Source organism: Notechis scutatus, chromosome 16 (assembly GCF_049901735.1).
Source record: "Notechis scutatus isolate UNSWTSFEM ecotype Mainland chromosome 16, rNotScu1.2, whole genome shotgun sequence".
Classification (NCBI taxonomy): Eukaryota; Metazoa; Chordata; class Lepidosauria; order Squamata; family Elapidae; genus Notechis; species Notechis scutatus.
Genome location: NC_142024.1, coordinates 2,914,195 through 2,936,442, shown reverse-complemented (window position 1 = coordinate 2,936,442; position 22,248 = coordinate 2,914,195). Strand labels below are relative to the sequence as shown.

The 22,248-nt window shown below is 38.7% G+C and overlaps 1 protein-coding gene across 1 annotated transcript; it reads right to left on the bottom strand.

The window, feature by feature from the left end:
- Positions 1 to 297: 297 nt before the first annotated feature.
- Positions 298 to 3,585, bottom strand: LOC148129386 (uncharacterized). The gene is made up of 3 exons (XM_087944586.1): positions 3,470 to 3,585; positions 1,861 to 2,008; positions 298 to 797 (listed from the first exon to the last, which is right to left on the bottom strand). Exons 1-3 carry the CDS (start codon positions 3,544 to 3,546, stop codon positions 492 to 494), a joined length of 531 nt encoding a protein of 176 aa, XP_087800712.1. The 5' UTR covers positions 3,547 to 3,585; the 3' UTR covers positions 298 to 491.
- Positions 3,586 to 22,248: the final 18,663 nt, after the last annotated feature.

The window sequence follows — 22,248 nt, the reverse complement described above, 5'->3', positions numbered from 1 at the left end:
GATTACTTATAAAATAATTCTTCACAGGTTTTCTATTTATCTGGTTGATGATTCATTCACATTGATGTGAGGGGGGACAGCTTTGCCCTTCACATTTAAATGGGGGTGGGGGGGAACCTGAGTGGGTACACAGCCGTGTTTGGTGCTAATAAAAAGCTCCTGAAATTATTTTTTAAAAAAATCCAAGACATTTTAATATTAGAAGCCTTTGTCAGGGGAAACTACTGATTTTCTATTTATCCCTTGCTTTCTAACACGTAGTGGTCAATTAGCGTTAATTTTATTCTTATCCCTTCCCCAAATTTATTGATGATGCACTTAGCTCCCATTTATTTCTTAAAATCACTGAAAGATGAACTTGCGTAGTATTATGTGAGTTGGATATGCCACATTGATTCTTTTGGCCACCAATGGGCTTTGAAACTCAATTTTGGGGGGATAGTTCAGAACATTTGCCAGTGAAGTATGCCTGGACGATCTTGGTAAGTGGCCTAACGCATCTCAAATCCTTCATCTTCCAGACAAATAGAATATTTTATGCCACCCTTTGTATCTCCAACCTTGTATCCTTTGGCTGTTTGAGATTTTTGCTTAGGAACCAAGGAAATGGCTTTGGGTGCCTCCTCTGGGTCATTTTCACCTGCGGGGATGATTTTTTCGGGCGCGGAGTTTTGACGTCTTCCTGAATCTGCGGCTTTCCAATCTCTGTGATAAACTGGAAGTGGGACCCATTCAAATGTCTTCGTCCCGCAATTAAATGTTTCAAGACACGGCTGAGGATTTGCAATTTGAGAATTCTGTAACGGAAAAGAAAGGGTCAGCTTTTAACAGCAATGGCTATACAAATTGTTCTGACCCAAGCCTCGTTCAAATCAAATAAAACACAAAGTATATATAAAAGCAAACCTTTTAAATGCGTCTCTGTGAATTCTGTTCATTCACAGCCAAGGGTCATTAAAACTAATTGTCCCAGGTAAGAGCAAGCCATTTCAAGGTTACGAAAAGAATACAAGATTAACTGCAGAGAAATATTCCAAACTAAAAATCTCCAAATAGTAACCAGAACAGACAGGACTTCCATGAGAACTTGGAGTTGAAATAACTTCTTTGCTTCCTGCAAAGAAGCCAACCCCGAAGGCTGGCTTTTATCCCTTATGGGAGGAGCCGTCACCTTGCAGCCTTACTCCCGAGTCGCCCATGCTGCTGCAGCTGCTCTTTCCTTCGAGCAGCCCTGTGCGCACTGGGCACAGGCTCCTCGGGGTCCTCTTCCTCACAGCTGCCAGCCTCCATAAGCTCTGAAGGCAGCACTCCACTCCCTGATACTCCTGGCCCCATCCCTGCATCACACGCAGGCCCCTCATCCGAGTCCTCATTCTCAGAGACCGCTGCCGTCTGCACCTGCTGCCGGCGAATCACAACACAAATTTAAATTTCCTTCCTCTATTTTGACCAGCCTTGCTTACAGTGAACGTTAAATATTCTTGTCCTTGGCCAACCTCCATCAATGAAATAAGCAGGCAATTAAAAGCTAATATTTTGAAATCTTTGATTACGACTGTTTTGATGTGTAAAGATCTGGGCCCCATTAAAAATCAAACAAACAAACAAGATGTGTAAAGACTTTGGCAATGTCTGTTGGCTTATTTAGTTCTGTCTCTAGATTGTCTGAAACTTATTTATTTCCTATTGCCCTTGTCCTCCTTGTGTCTACCTGTGATAAAGCATTTGATATTTTAATTTTCAACAACAAATAAACTTTTAACTCCCTGGAAATTTAAACATGACCACATTCAGCAAACGGAACACTTAACTTTATAAATATTCTCTTTGAAGACGGTGTCAATTACTGCCTTCTACTACCTTGGGATGAAATTCTGGGAAGCTGACAAATTTTTCTAAACTTGATCGATTCAGATGTGGATCCACAGTCCTCAGCAATAAAATCCATGAAGTTTCGGCATCGCTCAGCTCTTGATTTTCAAACCAGGAAGTTTTGGTGGAAAATATCCTACAGAAGAGAAGGGTATAATTTTAACAGTTCCACATTGTCAGAACAAAGTGATTATAATTTAAAATGCTTGTAAAACAAGAGTTCTATATTTTCCTTGTTTGTAGAATTCTAAGGGTACAACAAGAAGTTTAATTCTTCTAGGAATTCTAGAATCAAACATAACCAAAATATTGAATTACTTATATATCTGTGTTTCTTGAACTTGGTAGCTTGAAATCCACATATCTTCAAACTGCCAAGATAAAGAAACAAATAAGCATTATTAGGTATACAGTAGAATAATCAGCTATAAAAAAATAAATCCAGTTTTTGTCTGAGATCTGGATAGACTTCCAAAAAACTTCAGGAATGTGGATTAGGCTGGGATGTTGAAAAAAATATTGGCAAAAGTCAATAGCTCCCATTTTATTACCCAAAAAAATGCATAGATGCATCCAAGAAACCACTAACACAGAGAAGCTGAACGGGCTGGAGTGACTTTAAATATATTATAAATATATTTAAATATATTATGGGAGTTGAAGTCCACAAGTCTTAAAGTTCCACAAGTCTTAAAAGTCTTGCCTCTCCCATGATGGCTTTTTTGCAGGATTGGATCATGGGTTGTGTGTGGTGAGAGCAGGTAGGGGAAGGAAGGGAGGAAGGGAAGGAGGAAGAGGAATGCAAAAAAGAGAGGAAAGAGGGAGGGAGAGGAAGAAAGGTGAAAGAGGAAGAGGGAAGGAAGGAGGAGGAGGAGGAAAGAAAGTAAGAGGAAGAAGGGTGAAAAGAAGAGTAAAAGGAGGAAGGAGGAGGAAGAGGGAAGGAAGAAGGAAAGGAGGAAAGAAAGTAAGAGGAAGAAGGTGAAAAGGAAGAAGGTGAAAGGAAGAGGGAAGGAAGAAGGAAAGGAGGAGGAAAGAAAGTAAGAGGAAGAAGGGTGAAAAAAAAAGAAAAGGAACGTAAAAGAGAAGGAGGGAGGAAGGAAAAGGAAAGGAAGGAGGTGGGGGAAAGGAAGGAAGGAGAGAAAGGAAAGGAAGGAAGGAGAAAAAGCCAAAAAGTAAAAAGTGAAAGGGAGAAAGGGAGAAAGGTGAAAGAGAGGAAGAAGAAAGGCTGGAAGTGGAAGGATGGTAAAAGAGAAGGGAAGGAAGGAAGGAGAAAGGAAGAAAAGGAAACGAGGAGAAAGGGATACAGTGAAAGAAAAAGTGGAGAGAGAATCCAAGTGAAAGAGAAAAGACAAATGGAAAGTGTGTGAAAGGAAAACAGACCGCGAGAAAGAAAGATAAAGGAAGGAGGAAGGGAAGGAGGAAGGAAGGAAGGGAGCCCAGCCCATCTCGCAGGGTTCTTGTTTCGGGGGAAAAAGGAGGGAGGAGCAGCAGGTTGGATGGTTGCCTTGAGTTACATGCAAAAGTAAAATACAGATAAAATCAAATATAGATACCCCCCCTCCCCTCCCCTCCCGCGCACGCCCAGGCGCCGCCTCACCCCAGGGCGCCCCCGCGGTCCTCCCGCCGCCGTTTCAGGCTCAGCTTCCCACCGCCGCGCACAGGTAGCCCTGCCATTCCTTCCGCTGGCGGGAAGAAAAGGCGCACGCGCGTACGCGGGAGGAGGAGGAGCCTGCTGAGGGCGCGGGGTACGCGGGTGGGCGGGGCCTCTTGGAGTGGGCGGGGGGCTTGAAATTACCTCAGCCTTTTTCTACCTCTTTACTATGGTATATGTACATATATATATTATATTGTATTCTTTTAATTGTACAGAACAGCATTTTTATTTTATTTTATATTTTATATTATATTTTATTTTATTTTATATTGTATCTGTTATAGTAATATATGTATGTGTGTGTGTGTATATATATATATATATATATATATATATATATATATATATATATATATATATATATATATATATATATATATATATATATATATATATATATTGTATATATGTATATATATGTATATATATGTTATTATAACATACACTATAAAATAAAAAAGCTTATATATGTGTGTGCGTGTATTGTATCGTATGTTTTACATTATGTTACAATATAGTTTAGTATATTGTATTATATATGATACAATAAAAATTAAATATATTATGTAATATATAGTATGTAAAGCTGCAATGTGATGTACAGTACAAAATAGTACTACATATAATACTACAATATAGTATACACAGTATAAAGTAAATACTATGCTCTTTATATTTATGTTATAAATATCTATGACAAATATTTATATTATATATTATATTGCTATTTGTTTATATTATACAGTATAGTATATATATTTTACGATACAATACAGTATAGTATATATTTATATTTTATAATAGGACACTATACTATACTATTATATTATATATTTATATTATGCATGATTATGGTGTGATAGAATGTATGATATGATGTTATGAATTTATTAGACTTCTACTTTGTTGTAGACTAACATTTTCTGGGTTAAAACCAAAATAAAAACATGGAAATACTGTACAAAAAGTACTAAGGAATCATTTTATCTTTCATTTTATTTTATTATTTATTTATTTATTACCCCACCACTATTTAACAAGTTCTTGGTGACTTCCGGGTACTATAAAAATACAAAAATAAAAATAGAAAAACAAACAAAACCCCAGACTAAATTCAAAGATTTCTACCCTTCCACACTTGGTCCCTTAAAAGTACAAAAAAACAAAAGGTCAATAGAAACAAAAATGCCAACAAGACTAAACGCCATCAAATGTCATTATACATATAATGAGCAGAGCCCAAATCATTTTGGTTTTGCAGCTCTGGGCTTAAAGGTTAATTTACTCATGCTTAAAAATTATATTAATAATTATAGCAGGCCATTCTTAAATCTGAGAGTTTTATTTGAAATAAGCGGGTGTACAAAATTTTTCTATGTTTGCAGCAACAGGTTTTTTTTTAATAATAATGACTCATATAAAAACATAGCAGAATTCACTTTCAAGTTAATGTGTAGCTTTTATTACTACCATTCTCTCATATATTCCTGTTCCTAATGATAATGACAATTGTTATTACTCTATTAATCCTTGATCACAATGTGTCAAACCCATATATTGGACCCAGGTGTAAGATTTATATCATTATTATAATGGGTGTTCTGTTTGTTCATTAGAATAGCAACAGCGGAAGTGACAATAACAATATTTACTTTTCTGGTCCTGCAGACAACATGCAAATTTATAGCATAATTTATTTTTAAGTAAACAAGCGTAGGATTATGGTGCTAGGGCGTGTTTTCCCCTGATTCTTTCCTGTGGTTTGTTCAACCCAGTTTGTTTTCCCGCTAGATTCATTGAATCAGAAACTAACCCTGGCAGCCTGATTCTTCTCACGCGCTACCTTGTTTATGGTTCAGTTTGTCCTTGAACATAGCCATAGTTACACTCAGTCTTTCAAGATGCCTGCTTTAGAAATAGGAAGTACTTCTATGGGCAAATCCATATTGAAAATGTTGTAGATCAGTAATTGTGAATCATTAGTAATTGTGTTGTTAAGAACACTGTTCAAGCACTGATTTATAGGATGCATCAAGATAGATGTACTAATTGTACTACAAAATTGCTTAGAAAACTGGTGGAATCTATGCATTTTTAAAATATGCAATACATGCATGTTTAATAAGACGGATATACAGTATATTATCTTCAGTATCTTGCTTTTCCTTTATTACGTGTGTTTTATGGCCTTGGTTTCCACAACCTAACTGTACAAAATAGGGGAATGGAATCATATAATGAGCTAAGCAAAGATAAAGCCAATCAAATTACGTAAGGGAACAGATTGCCTTGAAAGATGTTGGATTCTCAGAATTGTTTGAATAGATTGGCTTGTCATTTATTAAAGATGACGTATTGATGGACACTGTAGCTGGCCAGAGAGTTGAGCCACATTAGTAAGAATAAGAAATAAAACCTCTGGAGACTATATACTTTAGGAATGTTCATTTTAAAAAAAACAACATTGCAATTAACATAGTATTTGACAAATTAACAAGATACTGAAGAGTTGCTTTTATAAATTTAAAAAAAACAAAAACCCTGTCCATTTTTAAAATCCGTAGCTCTTAACTTTAGTAAGTAAACCAGGGGGAATAGTACAGATTGCTATGATTTTGAGTTTGGCTTTTATAACTACCTTGTATAAGGCTAGAGAAAAAGATTTAGTCAAATCTTAGGCGCCATAAGAAGAAAAACAAAGCATAGAAGGAAAACTTGACATCAGAACATAATTGCTTCATGGCCGTAAATGACAGCTGTGGAAACAAAAGGCTTTCACTTCTAACTCCCAGGATTTTTTTCACAGTAGATCCTTTTAAATTGGGATGTTATTCCTTAACCACTTGGGGGCACCAGAAATACATTTAAAACTCTTTTTTAAATTATTATTCCAGTTTTTGACTGGGAGTCAAACATCTGGAGGCTTTTCCGTGGGTACAGTCATACATGATCATGATTAGGAACAGTTATGTTTGCCTGAATTGTAAATAGTTCTTTAGAATATTTTGCGATAGTATTGCACAAAACTGAATCATTGCAGTGTGTGTTTATGGAACCATATGCGACATGTGGGTGAATGAGTCTCTTTAGAAAGCTTGCAAAAATAAAAAGTGTTTGTTTTTTTATTATAATATACATTTATAGTAATAACAAGCCTATCACTTGTATGCATATAACACATTGCATAATGTGTGTGTGTATCTGATGTTGAAGGGTGGAGGGAAGTTCTGGAATAATGCTTCTGTTTAAAGATTGTAAAACTCAAAAAGATGAGTGATAGATTCCAGCCATGCCCTTTGCCTGTATAAACAATCATTTTTCTTTCTTGTCAAGGTAGAAGGAAAAGCAATTTTATATCTACAGATGGCACAAAAATGAAGAAATCATAAAGGAAAGTTCTAACAATAGAAGGTAAGGGGTATATTTTTCATAGTAAGAGAAGTTATTAAAGTGTCTTAATTGGAGGCATGTCCTCACAAAAACTGGTGATTTGACTAAAAGTACACTTTGCTCATTACAAAGGCTGGGGGTTGGATTTTATTTTTTTAAATACACATGCCAAAGTAGTTTAAAAAAAAAAAAACCTGGAAGTGTCTCAGAGGGCAAGGGTTCGGTTTTATGATGACAGAATGTAACATCTCCCTCAAGGTTTGCTGGACTTAAATGACTTAAATCAGTGGTGGCTAACCTTTTTTGGCTGCTGTGCCACTCACATGCCAGCACCCAGAAGGTAATGCGTGCTGGGGGGGCCCACGCCCCCTGTGCATGCGCACGAGATCCCCCCTCTGGGACCTTGCAACCGGCATCTATACCTGCCAGTTGCCAAGTGTCCGGATTTTGATCATGTGAGGATGCTGCAAATGTCACAGGTGTGAAAAATAGTCACAAGTCACTCCTCTCAGTGCTGTTCTAACTTCCAAAGGTCAGTAAATTAAAGGTTGTAAGTCCAGGACTACCTATATCTGCAAAAAAAGCTAATGCAATCCTAAATTGCATTATCAGAGGGAAACAATCGAGATCAAGTGAGGTACTAATATCACTTTATAAAGCCTTAGTAAGACCACACCTAGAGGACTGCATCCAGTTTTAGTTGCCACACTAGAAAAAAGATGTTGAGACTCTAGAAAAAGTACAGAGAAGAGCAACCAGGATAATTAGGGGATTGGAGGCTAAAACATATGAAGAACAGTTACAGGAACTGGGCCTGGCTAGTCTAGGGAAGAGAAGGACCAGGGGAGACAGGAGAGCAGTGTTTCAATATTTGAGGGGCTGCCACAGAGAGGAGGAAGGGGTCAAGCTATTTTCCAAAGCACCCAAAGGCCAGACAAGGCACAATGGATGGAAAATGATCAAGGAGAGATTCAACCTGGAAATAAGGAGAAACTTTCTGACAGTGAGAACAGTCAACCCATGGAACAGAAGCTGCCCTCAGAAATTGTGGGAGCTTCATCCCTGGAGGCTTTCAAGAAGAGATTGGACTCCCATCTGTCAGAAATGGCGTAGAGTCCCCCTCCTGGGCGGGGGGAGATTGGACTAGATGACCTAGAAGATCCCTTCCATCTCTGATTATCAGTTATCTGTTAACAACCTGCCCATAGCTACTATGCTTGTAACTCAGGGGGAAACAGGAAGGCTAACATAGGGCTTATTCCAGAGGAACAACACAAAGAATTTTCTAATTTACATTTAACATGTAGATCTCTTGTGATCCTGCCTTTATTGTTGGACAGGACACTGACTGGGCATGACAGTAGCTGTTTTGTAATTCTATTTACCAGCTCTTGACAGGGTCAGGGTTATTCCAGTTGAAGACAGATGCCTTCAACACCATCGCTGACATTATACTCAATCTGGAAAAAGAAATACCTGGAGATAAACATTAAGGAGAGCTCTCAGAGTGATTTCAGCACTGACCCGAAGTCTGAAGCAACCATACAAAACCACAATACTGCTAGTTAAGTTAAATATGACCATCTTGCAATGAAGCTGAGAAGGTGAACAAAAACATTCATTTTTTAAAATGTCAGCCTGTTTCTGGGGTTGGTTTTTTTTTGGGGGGGGACACGTCTACCCATCAAAAACAGCATCCATTATGCAGCTTGTGCTACGTCAAAGATCACGCGCCCAAGAAGTTGATTCAAGTTGCTGATTCAAATGGTGTAGACACCGTTTAAAATCTGAGCAAGCAGACTTGTTTTCTTTCTGTGTCCGCTAAGTCGCTGTGTGGAATCTGGCCTCAATAACCACCTCTGGAAATAGAGCAACCTTCAGGGTGGTCCTGAAAATCGGAACCATCCAGACAGATGAGCAAAAGCTCAAATGCAAGTTAGTGTTGCAACTGCTGAAGAGGAATTAAAACGACATGAAAATATTGTGAGTAAACCTCCTTGGTATGAGTGGCTGAGTCATAGATCGTCTCAAGAGCCACAAATATCTGAACCTCCAGCTGAAGTTCTCTGGCTTGTACATAAACCCATGAATTGTGAGATGCTCCAGTCAACCCATCTGTTTCCACATTCCTCCACTGACTTGTCAACGGAACTTGGGAGTTGGAATTTACCCTTGTTTTGCATTTTCTCTCTCCTTCAGACATGTTCTTTTTCAAAGTGGGGAAATTGCGTGATTTGTCATGCTTTCTCCTGGCTAGTAATGGGTATCAGTGGGTGATAGCAAAGAAAACACAAATCTGGGGGAGAAATGCGTGCCTTGGCACCACAACGCTGTTCCTAATGGCAAGCGTAGACTTAGCTGCATGTGGCTTTTACCTTCCATCTGTTAGAATAGCCTTCTAATGGATTCTGCATGTGCTAGCACTAATATCGGTCTCATAAATCGTCTCATCTGATTCGGATTGAAAAATTCCAGAGATTGCGGTTTGTGTATCTATCTCTTTTTGACATTGGCTACACATGGACTTCCTTTCTTTCTCCCAAGCTTCTTGGAATGCAGATTTCTCGGAGGGTTTTCATAAGCTGCCTTCCAAAGAACAATGTTTCCTCAATGGCACATAAACCCTTTTTTTAAAAAAACGATCATCAATCTTAGAAAGAATAAGCTGTGAGTAAAATTTTTAAAAGAGTACAGATTGTATTATTGCAAGTCAGCCCATTCCACCAGGCTGTTTTCCTCCAAATAGTAAAATCACTCATCTGGCATCCTTGTAATTAAAATCTATCTCACCTAGCACATTCCTGACAGATAAATGCCCAAGGTTTTGAGGGTTTGGATTAGATAAGATACAACTTGGTGTAATTTTCTGTAGAAATAATAAAACACATATATTGCTGATAATAATTGACACCCGCAGGCTAAAAATAGTTCATTTTTCTCCTCCTCCTCCTCCTCCTCCTTGCTTCCTTTATCTGTTTTCTTTTCAACTGCTGCAACCATTCATCCTGTTTAAAATCCCAGAAGTAATCTATGCTGCAAAACAACTGAACGCTTTTGAGAGCTTGGATTACATTCTTCTTTATCTCTCAGTTGTCAGTTTGAAGTCACTTTTGGGCAGGGAAATGAAGGCCAAATGCATTGACTACATGTATTTTGCAACAAATACTACTTTTTGTTGTTTGGTGTGCTGAATACAAACAATGCTGTTTCTGAGCCCCAAATAACTTTACCTGCTTGAGAATAACCGGACGTGACTAGTGGTAGTTAACTCTGTGGATTGTAATACTCTAATTCTGCTTAAGCCAGTTCAGAACAGAGTTACTGATCTTTTTATGCCCTTAATGATTTGTGATTGGGTTATTTAAAGCTCTCTCTACACCCATGTGAAGTTTCTGGAATGTTAAGCTGGCTGTTTTCCTTTTGTGATCAGTTCAGGAACTTTTTCCTGGCTGTATTTGCACAGCATCTTAACCTGAGTTACTCTGTTTTCTAGGTTCTCTTATCTATCAGCCCCATAGCATGTCTGATCTTTTGGGATCTTCAGAATGATGGGGACACACTTTCCATCTTTGCATCCCTTGAATTTGATATGGAACAAAATTGCTTAGCTTTTAGTTTGAATAAGATCCTTGCACCTGCTCAAAACATCACCCTTGTACAGCTAGGAAATGAGCTTGCAATTTTGCATGGACAAATACTGTATATGCAAAATGACTACTAATTGCTAAATGCAACTTTGCATTAGCAACTCTCAGTGGTTAAAGAACAATTGTTAAGATTTATAGCATGTTTCCAAATGTATTAACAGGCACCTTTGTCCCATTGGCGCAGGGGACAATAGGGTCATGTTGTTAACAAAGAGCACAACTGGTAGAAATAGGAAAGAATTTCTCACCTTGGATTAAAAAAAAAAGCATCCTTAACATGATGTTGAATAGAAAAGGCCAAGTAGAAAATTTTGAAAGCAGCGACTCAGTAGAATCTGTCTCTTATTTTCAGGAGAGATGTCACTCTGCAAAGTGCAGTCAGTAAAATTGATCAAGAGCACAAGCAAAAAATCATAGCTACTTCGTTATATTCACCTAGAAGTTTCCAACGATGTTTTCAGACCTGAAAAGGCAGCATAAGAACAGCTGATCTAAGGACTAACCATCAATTAAATCTGACAGCATAAATGAGGCTAGGGCAGAGCCAATTAAAAAGCATAGACAATACATCGGACTCTTTAAAAAAAATATGAAAAGCCAGCAGATATAAAAATACATGTATGAAAACAAAGTATATATTTAGAAAGAGCCCAAAAGAATCTAAATGGAGGGGTGGCATTCTTAGAAGGGAGCAAATAGGTTAGTATGAGGAAGACTATATCAAATTACGGAGCACTCTAGCATGCAAACTAGATGCTCATTAAGTCTGGTTTATGGCTCAGGTCATCATCCAAGGAATTTTAAATACTGCTGCATAGAACTTGGCAAACATTGCATGTCATAGCAGGGTTGTATCAGAAAGCAACTGGGAGGTGTAGAATTGTCCAATGCAACCTGGGTATGTCTGGTGAATTAAGACTAGTACAATTGTCTCATCGAATAATAATAACAGAGTTGGAAAGGATAACAGATAACAGATAATCAGAGTTGAAAGGGACCCCACCCTGCCCAAGCAGGAGGCCCTACACCATTTCTGACAGATGGCAGTCCAATCTCTTCTTGAAAGTCTCAAGTGATGATGCTCCCACAACTTCCAAGGGCAACTTCTCTTCCATGGGTTGATTGTTTTCATTGTCAGAAAGTTTCTTCTTATTTCCAGGTTGAATCTCTCCTTGTTCAGTTTCCATCCATTATTCCTTGCCTGGCCTTTGGGTGCTTTAGAAAATAGCTTGACCCCCATCCTCCCTGTGGCAGCCCCTCAAATATTGGAAGGCTGCTCTCCTGTCTCCCCTGGTCCTTCTCTTTACTAGACCAGCCAGGCCCAGTTCCTGCAAGCGTTCTTCATATGTTTTAGTCTCCAGTCCCCTAATCATCCTGATTGCTCTTTTCTGTACTTTTTCTAGAGTCTCAACATCTTTGAGATGTTGACCTTGGAGCTCTTGTTTTCTTCTAAAAGGGACATGTTTCCATCAGACTTTCTCTTTAGGTACCTAAGTAGGGTCTTTAGGTTCATATGGTCCAGTCTCTTTTTGAAAGCCTCCAGTGATTAATTGTCCCCACTGTCTGGAAATATCTCCTTCCTTCCAGGTTGTTTCTCTCCTTGGTTAGTTTCCATCCGTTGTTTCTTGTTCCGCCTTCTGGTGCTTTGGAAAATAGATTGATGTTCTCGTCTTTGTAGGAACCCCTCAAATATTAGAAACATTAGATGAGAAAGTGGGGGGATTTTAAAGGGATGCAAGGGGAAAGCATTTCTATTCTCTTTACAAGAAAATTATACAGTTCATGATTTGAAAGAAAGTTCATTTTTTATACGGAAACTGAAGAAAAGGGAAAAATACTACCTGATTTTCGTCATATTACTTCTAAAAATGAAACACACACCGTTTGGCAGTCACTTATCAGTGAGAAACTGATTTGAACAGACACTAACGTGCTTGCCCTATGACCTACCCCAGGAATGATTGATTTGTAAGCTGATCTAATCCCATCCCAGAGATGGGATGCAATTCTCAGCAAATGGTGTAAATGTATTTTAAGTAAATGTCCTCTTCACTCTCAGAAACAACTGGGGATATACTGCTGCTTTAAGAAGGGAGAGCAAGACAAGAAGAGAAAGCGTTCGTTTATTTAAAACGTATAGTTTTATTTTCTTTAAAAAGTATGCCGTTCCATGAGCCAAACCCCCCCAACATCTACATAATAGAGCAATAAATCCATTAGGACTGGCCCAAATGAATTTTCAGGAAAGGCCATTAATTGCCCGGCGTGTGAAGAGAGTGGTTTTTTTTCCCATCACTTTATCTGGAACAAAAAAAAATGACAAAAATTAGGTGGGCGTGAGAACAGGAAACTGCAAAAGCTACTTCCTGTTTGAAAATGTGACTTAAGGAAGGGGCAGGGTGAATGAAAATTGGCACTGGTCCTTCTTTATACTGCTTTGAAGCGATACGTCACCCTAGGTTCAAATCAAATCAAATCAAAAGGTTGAGTTCTAACTTTAACCTCCCCTGTTGTACGCAACAGCCCATGAACAATTAAAATCAGTACGGTTTGTAACAGCAACTGAACTTTCTTGTTTTCCCTTTTGAAGATGGTTTGCTTTTCATCCAAGAAGCTTCTTCAGCTCTGACACGATAGTGGGGAATGGAAGGATTTATGAATTTCTTTTGAGGATAAGCTAGCTGCTTCAATGGAATCAATTTTCGACAATGATGTCAGTTTTCTCCATATGAGGTGGCATCCAGGTGACATGAATCACTGAAAGCAAATCTTCCCCCTTACAAACTGTTTCGGCCACAATTATGGTTTTAAAAAACTACTCTTATGTCATCATAAGAACAAATCTATTTTCAACAGGGGAATTTTTGTCTGAATCAGACTGACTAATTAGTTGTTAGGTACTTTTATACCGTGTTTTTGTTCTGAAAATCTGTCCTTGACTTCCGCCATAATGAAGTGGGCAGCCCAGATGCTCCAACCGGTCCATTTTTCGTGGCTGCTGGAACATATTACAATTCAATGGCATGGTTGGTTGTTTTTTCTTTTTTTAGGATAAGAAACAGTCATTGTGTTAGGCATCCTAAAAGTGAAAAGAAAGAAAGAAGATGCCAAAAATATAAGCCAACCCTAATGATATTACTGGGTTTGTATGATAATTTCTGCAACTCTTGGAGGGCAAAATAATAATCTTCTTCTTCTTCTTCTTCTTCTTCTTCTTCTTCTTCTTCTTCTTCTTCTTCTTCTTCTTCTTCTTCTTCTTCTTCTTCCTCTTCCTCTTCCTCTTCCTCTTCCTCTTCCTCTTCCTCTTCCTCTTCCTCTTCCTCTTCCTCTTCTTCCTCCTCCTCCTCTTATTTTAAAGTACTAATTTTTACTGTAGTGAACCTGATTTCTTTTTAATTTGGGGAAGAGGAAGGCTTCTCAGCCTCAAGGTAGGGGGTTGCACCGAAGCCCCAGTCGTTTTCATCTCTATCTCTCATGATATTTTTCATGTTCTTGGCTGGCTTTTGTAAGATCCCTTTTTTCCCTTTCTACCTACCTCTTCTGGCCCTGGCTCCCTCGAAGCAACTGAGGCTGTTCATTCCTCTCTGCTTTGCAGTTGTCACTTATCTTTTCCAACTAAAACACTGCAGATGGAAATTAGAGCATACTTGGCACTGGCTTTTGGCTGAAGGTGAAAAAAAGAGAGAGAGAGAGAAACACGTCCATTAAGGGGGTGATGGTCATGACCAAATGCGAGGACTGGAGAGATCCAGCTGGTGGTGGTTTGTGTGCTTGTATTTTCACAGTGTGTTTGTTTAGCCAGACCTGAAAAACAATGCTGGGTTGAGCAGTTTTGGCAAGGCAGAAGGCATGGAGTTCACGACACACATGAGATGATGCTTTGAGGTCACGAAAATTGCTGACGGCTTCAAAGTCTACGCACGCCATCTTTTTTTTTCTTTTTTTTAAAGAAAACATCTCTGCGTGAGACTCTTAGGTGTTTCCTAGAAATGAATCGACTGGACCTTATGAGCTTTCTGCCAATGTTGTGGTTGGTAACAAAATAGGAACAGCAGGTTCTGTTCAGTGAAGTACTCCATAAGCTTGGTGGATAAGCAGAGGCAAGCCAATAAGAGTTTAGAATTCAAGCTGCTCCCATCTCCAGCCTTCTCGTTGCTACGCTATTATATCTGTATAGGAGAAATTGTGTAGGAGTCGACAACCAGAGCCAATTTGAGACGCTTAAGGAGGAAAGTTTAGGCTACTCCTTACCACCATCAAAGAACAACAACAATAACAACAAACTGAGAGATAACTTGGCAAAGAGCTTCTTGCCAGGCTGTTACTCTTGGGACCAGCTAAAGACCCTTAGGCATTGCATCTCACACCTCTCTGTGTATCCAAGATTAAAAATTCACAAAAAAAAAACCAGCTTTGGTCACCACAATCTAAAAAAGATGTTGAGACTCTAGAAAGAGGGCAGAGAAGAGCAACCAAGTTGGATAGGGGAGTGGAGGCTGAAACATATAAAGGATGGTTGCAGGAATTGGGGATGTCTACTTTAATGGAAAGAAGGACCAGGTGGGACATGAAAGCAGTGTTCCCGTATCTCAGGGGCTGCCCCAAAGAAAAGGGAGTCAAGCACCTGAAGGCAGGACAAGAAGCGATGGATGGAAACTAACCAAGGAGAGAAGCAACTTAGAACTAAGGAGAAACTTTCTTAACAGGGAGGACAATTAATCAGTGGAACGACTTGCCACCAGAAGCTATGAATGCTCCAACACTGGAAGTTTTTAAGAAGAGATTGGACAACCATTTGTCTGAAATGGGATAGAGTTTCCTGCCTGAGCAGGGGCTTGGATTAGAAGACCTCCAAGGTCCCTTCCAACTCTGTTATTACGTATTCTGATGTTTGCTCAACTGACACATCGTGCTTATAGCATAATATAAGTTGGTGCTGAAGAATTCATCTGTCTCAGCCTTAAAAGCCATGACCAACACACTCAGTGTTGTGCTCATCAGAGGTGTCTTTTTACCTTCCTGGTGAAGTGGAAATGATGAGATCATGATTTTCCATCGCTTCAGAAATGTCTTCCTTGCTGCACAAGTGCTGGGAGCTGGACAACTTTTTGCAAGGGTTGCAATAGAATGCCTGCTGGTAAGGGAGAATCCACTAGGGTTATCAGGATCGTGACATTTCTACCCACCGTACGGATGCTTATTTCAGACAAGTTTGGCTCAGACAGGGTTTTGTTCAGGAATGTGAACTTATACTCCAGTGGCACCGCAAACCAAACAAAAAAATAAAATGAAATGAAACAAGTGAGGAAAAATGGTACTGAAATCTTGGAGACTAAGTGGAAAATTGAGCGCAAGATGGAAAATAGGACAATTACATCATTAAGAACTGAAATCCAATGTTATGATGAAACTCCATGGAAACAGAAAGGCTCAGGGTGGGTACAGAGCTTACCACATTTGGGCTTTTTCATTTTAGAAGAGGGGAGAGGCATGCTAGAACACGCCAAAACCTGACACGATGAGAAGAATTTTCTCCCCTCTCCAAATTCTCCATTCTTTCAAAAGCTCTTTAGAAAAATCTCTACAAGATTTTTGTGGGATTTTTCAGGCCAGAGAAAAGGAAGAATGGAGAGGACAGAGCTGAGCTGTAGAATGAGATGCAGTGATGGTCCCTGACTTGGATGGCTTAGAATCTGGATTAGGCCAGCCACGAAAATGTACTCATCAAGATCTGCATATTGGGAGATAGCATCTTATTGTCCGTAATGAGAAATCAGTTGATATATAGGTAGACCTCCACTTATGACCACAATTGAGCGCAAAATTTCTGTTGATAAGTGAGTTTTGCTCCTTTTTTACGATCTTTCTCGCCACCGTTGTTAAGTGAATCACTGCAGTTCGTAAGTTAGAACCCTGGTTGGTAAGTGAATCTGGCTTCCCCCTTGACTTTGCTCGTCAAGAGGTCACCAAAGGGTATCGTGTGACCTTGGGACACAGCGACGGTCATATATATGAACCACTTGCCAAGCTTCTGAATTTTGATTACATGATCATGAAGATGCTGCAAAGGTGCTAACCTTGAAAAAATGGCCCTAAGTCACTTTTTTGAGTGCCATTTAGTGCCAATGAACTGTTGTAAGTTGAGGACTTACCTGTATTAGGTGGTCTTTGGCTTGATTTGAGCAGGCCTTTATATTCTTAAGCCTTACTTGAGTTGAGGTTTCATAGATCCATATAATATTGATACACATAAATATAATATTGTTTGCAGGGATACAACGGTACCATTTCCGTCTTCTGTTGTTTTTTTCCTTTATTCCTATTATTTCCTGAAAGTCTCCTTTCCAGATGCTTACTTGGATTGATCCTGCTTTAGCTTTTCAGTCCAAGTAAGAGAGCTTATTGTAGAAAAACCCCAGCAGAAAAGTCACTCTCCCGTTTGCTTTTTTTTTTTTTTTTAAATAAAGAAAATGGCAGAAGCTGCAGAAATTTAAAGAAAATATGCTTTGGGTGTGAATGTTTGGGAATATTTGTTTTGCGGTGTACAAGGAGTGAGATGGAACGACTGCTGCTTTTATTTTTTATTTCCTCCAAATAAAACACGGGAAAAGTAAATTTATTGCACTGAGCATGCTATCTGACTAGTTAATGGCTTGGTTCCCAAAAAGAGAAAGAGAATGCAGATTTGGTCACATCATAACATCTCAAAACACTTTGGAGCTTTGCAAATCGTTTGGCAAATGGCTCAGCTTCACTTTTTTTAAAGCTCCCTCCGTGCCTTTGCTTCTCTTGTCTGGATGAGTGAAAGAGATGTATTTTTTTTTTCTTCAAATAATATAATTTCTCCTTTTTCAACATTCTGCTAAACGTCAGTGGAGAAAAAAATGAGGACCTCTTTGTGTTCTATATTTCCAGTCAACCCGCTCACAGTTCTTATATAAACCAAGAAAGCTTTTATACCACAATAATTTAAGCCATCAATGTATGTGTGTTTTGGTGTGTGTGTGTGTGTGTGTGTGTGTGTGTGTGTGTAAAACGGCAACAGATGGTAACATATCATCATGGGTGTTACTAAAAAAATTCCATTTTTAAATTTTTGCTTTGCAATCCACTCCCTCTAGAACAAAAACACCATTTGTGAGTTCTGGAACATGCCAGGGTAGAATTTGCGTGGATTTGATGGTGTCAGAGGCCAGCATTTCCAAATGCACCCTAGTTGTATGATTCAAGGGCATCAAACAGCCTGAAATGCTGGTTTTGAATAGGTCTTCTGATTGGAACTTTTTTTTCTTTATTCCGATCTGTGTTTGTACAATACCTTATCTCCTTGTATCTTCTCCCTCTTGTGATCATTTTTACTAAGATTTATATATCTGTCTACTATATTTACTAAGATATATATATATATATATATATATATATATATATATATATATATATATATATATATATATATATATACTTACATATATTGCTTGGTTCTACAATGTAGTTCTACAAAGAACTACAATGCGTGAAAATACCGAACCAAGCGAACACCATATATATATATATATATATATATATATATATATATATATATATATATATATATATATATATATAATATATATATATATATATATATATAATATAGAATAGAGTAGAGTAGAACATAGAATAGAATAGAATATAGAGTAGAACAGAATAGAACATAGCATAGAATAGAATATAGAATAGAATAGAATAGAATGCAGAAAATATGCAGTACAGAACAGAATAGAATAAGACTGTTTAACTTTGAACGGTCATTATGGTTGTAAGTCAAAGATTACTTGTACATGAGACTTCCCTTTTTTTAATGCTAGCTTCCCATTGTTGAAGATGCCTTATAGAAAAACACAATCAGAAATCAGTTATTTTGTGTTTCTTTACTGCAGCAATGGTATCCAGATAAACACTAATGGCAGTTTTTTACAATCCACTTATACCTGCTGAAACATGACATGCTAAAGCTAAAATACAGTTTCTGCTTTGTGGCCCAGAGCCCCCTGAAAACCCAAGCCTTAAAAATTACTGTTAATCTGTAAAAGGTTCACCAGCTCCATTGTGGAACTCAAATCCCACCCCTATTAAGGCTAGTTTTAACCAATACAATCTGTTTCAAAAAAAGACCATATACAGCAAGCCCTTTTAGAGAGAAAGAGAAAAACACAACAGCGCTTTTATCATAGGTAAAATCTAAGCTGGAGGAGACATGTGGTCAGACAATATGTGAATAGGCATGTTAAAAGGACATAGAAACGTCTCCATTTCTGGATGGTTGGTCTGCTGTGTATATCCCAAAGGGCTGAAAATGCTTACATATCTTTTTTTTTTTAAACAAATTAGCTTATTTTGTTGGGCTGTGCCAGAAACAATAAACTTTTTTTTTGTGTCATCTCATTGTAATTTAAATAAAGAGATATGCAGATTTATGGTGAGAAATGTGAAATAATGGCTTCACAAGAATGCAATGTCCATCAGGGCAGGTTGCATTCATTAGCAAGTAGTTTAAAATTAGTCCCACAGGGTTTTCTACTAGCCCACAAGAGACACAGCAGAAGTGGGGGGACAGAAAATAGAAGACCAATGTAGGTTCACCTAACCGAGTTAGATTGCTCTTGCAACTGCTAAGGCTAATCCTGCAGTGTGCAGTCCATCAAATCTTTTTAACGTGTGCCTTTTCCGTGTAAGAAAGGCTCGTGTTCAAAGATTTTTCCAAAAAGTTTTGGAACAGAAAGCCGTCTCCATGACAAGGAGAGGCAGTTTGAGAAAGGAGAGATTAGATCTTCTTTTACCATATTCCTGCATAGTGATTAAATATCCTCCATATTACATACCTGTGATTTATATCTCAGCCTATCTTTTGCACTCAGGGTAATGTATAGCTCTTAGGGTCTTGGAATATATGGAAATCAAACAGAACCAGGAGAAGAAGAAGAAAAAAACCCCAATATAACAGAGGTTGCAGTTGATGAGGTCCAAAGAAGGATGTTTTTTTCCCCCTCTGAAGAATTTCCTCCTCCCCATTGTTGATGGGGTTCCTCCCTCCCTCCTTCTTAAACTTCAGGCCAAAATAAAAAAAAAACTGTAGCCTAACAGATGTTAACCATCTCCTAATGTTTCATGTAGGATGGGATTGCAGCGGAATTTATATACTTCTCCCACATGTGGGATTTCCTACCACTGCTCATTGTATATTAATTTAATAACGTGAAATTAATTTAAGGCTGACTTTCCAGTTGTAAACAGGAGTCCCTCTTTTTTAGTTACCCCTTCCCCCCACCCCAGTTTTCTTATGCAAGAAACTCGTTTTAATTACATTTTTCAGTTTTATCTTCAGAGACCCTGTTTTAAAGACCAAAAGTCATGTTGAGTGAGCGAATGAATCATTTTTGCAGATAAAAAGACCTTGTAAGGAAAAAAAGGGGTGTTGCACACACAGGTAGAGCCAAGGCCATGGGTCACGAGCTTAAAAACAAAACATCAGGTGATCTCACGTTAAAAAGGAGTCCCAAAATAATAAAAAAAAAAAATTAAAAAGTGCAGTGGCTTCTCCTAATAACATCAGGGGTAGGTAGCAGTCTCTGGAAAGGTTGCAGCCAAATAAATTTCTAAGCAGCGATAAGAAGGCCCCATTTGCAAAAACCCTGAAAAGGCTATCCTAGTTGCCTTCCTTCTCCCTCCTCCTCCTCCTCCTCCTCCTCTTTTTTCCTGGGGGGAAAAAAAATTGTGAGCCAGTTTTCCCTCCGGAAGCTGCTAGATGGGTGATCTGGGAAGCAGAGCAAAAAAAATTGCTCCACATAACTCAGGAACTCGAGCTTCCAGGTGATGGTGACCACAGCTGTCTGCCAGTTGCAAACACCTTTTGGAAATTCCCCTCCAGTCAGCAGCTGCGTGTTTTTAACCGCAGCCCCCCCCCCAAGAACCAAATGGCCGCCGACTTTCTCTCCCCAGGCCTTGTTCAAAGGAAGGGCCAGCTGCTCAGGGATGAAGGCGAGCAAATGCCAGGGGTTACTACGCGCCTCTTGGATTGGGAAACTCTCGAGACCGCAACAGCTGGTTTAGAGGCTGTAGTCACCACAGACACAACAGACTAGACCAGATCCTTTGTAGCCACCTAATCCAATGTTTCTTGTTTTGATTTGGAGCCATTCTCAGAGCCTTAGTCATAAAATTTTCCCCCATCTTCTCCTTCCTTCTTCCTTCTTTATTTTATTTTATTAAAAGCCAAGAAACGGGTGATAAGATCCAGCCAACTTTATCTGGGCTTAAAAACTATGTAAGGTTAGTTCTAAGAGGAGAGCTGTAGGCTAGGCTAGGCTAGGCTAGGTTAGGCTAGGCTAGGCTAGAATAGGATAGGATAGGATAGGATAGGATAGGATAGGATAGAATAGAATAGAATAGAATAGAATAGAATAGAATAGAATAGAATAGAATAGAATAGAATTCTTTATTGGTCAAGTATGATTGCACACACAAGGAATTTGTCTTGGTGCAAATGCTCTCAGCGTCCATAAAAGAAAAGATACATTTGTCAAGAGTCAAGAATCATCAGGTCCAACACTTAATAATCGTCATAGGGTACAATCAAATCATACTAGGAAACAGTCCATATAAATCATAAGGATGCAAGCGACAAAGTTACAGTCTTACAGTCACAAGTGGGAGGGGATGGGTAATAAGGAGTGACGAGAAGATGAATAGTAATAGTGCAGACTTTGTAAATAGTTGGACAGTGTTGAGGGAATTATTTGTTTAGCAGAGTGATGGCGTTCGGGGGAAAAATTGTCCCTGTGTCTAGTTGTTCTGGTGTGCAGTGCTCTATAGTGTCGTTTTGAGGGAAGGAGTTGAAACAGTTTATGTCCAGGATGTGAGGGGTCTGTAAATATTTTCACAGCCCTCTTTTTGACTCATGCAGTATACAGGTCCTTGATTGAAGGCAAGTTGGTAGTAATTGTTTTTTCTGCAGTCCTAATTATCCTCTGAAGTCTGTGACTGTCCTGTTGGGTTTCAGAACTAGATTCTAATGCTCAAATCAAATCCTTTATTACAACCACAAGGCCAGAAAACTGGTTAATTAAAAAAAACCCACAATGGATGAAGTTAATGGCAAACAATTTATGTCAGTTGCCAAGGAAAATTGCATGAATGTTTCTTATGAAGTCACAACAGTCAACATTTGACTCAAGGCACTTTTTATCTTTTAATGATAGGGGAAATTAGACTTAGGCTATTCTTGCTGAGCACCTTATGATCTTGATAATTAGTCAGGCTATTACACAAGGCTTCGTTGCGGCACCCATACGTACTTTCTGAGAAAGTGTTTTAGTTATTTCATCAATGGATATAGCCACCCATGCCAGCTTTGGGTGGTGAACCAAGGGAAAAAAATAAATCCCTGACATATATAGAAAAATTAAAACACAACAATCATCCTCATAGCCAGGAAATGGGTCGTTTTACACATTGTGAGACACAACCTGGTTTTTAGGATCTTCTGAAAGGCCAGCGGGGTTGGGTCCAACCTGATCCGTGGAGGGAGAATGTTTCTCCCAGTTGGGAACAACTATTCTGTATGGTTTCTTTGTACAAATATTGTTGCCCCTGATCCAAATGTCCAAAAATCATAAAATGACCAGCAGAGAGCTTGGAAATAAATAA

Coding starts and splice junctions, on each gene's coding strand:
- LOC148129386 (XM_087944586.1), bottom strand. CDS start 3,546: ATGGCAGGGCTACCTGTGCGCGGCGGTGGGAAGCTGAGCCTGAAACGG. Junction 2,009..3,469: donor GACCGCGGGGGCGCCCTGGG/GTGAGGCGGCGC, acceptor TCTCTTCTGTAG/GATATTTTCCACCAAAACTT. Junction 798..1,860: donor TCCCAGAATTTCATCCCAAG/GTAGTAGAAGGC, acceptor TTTCCGTTACAG/AATTCTCAAATTGCAAATCC.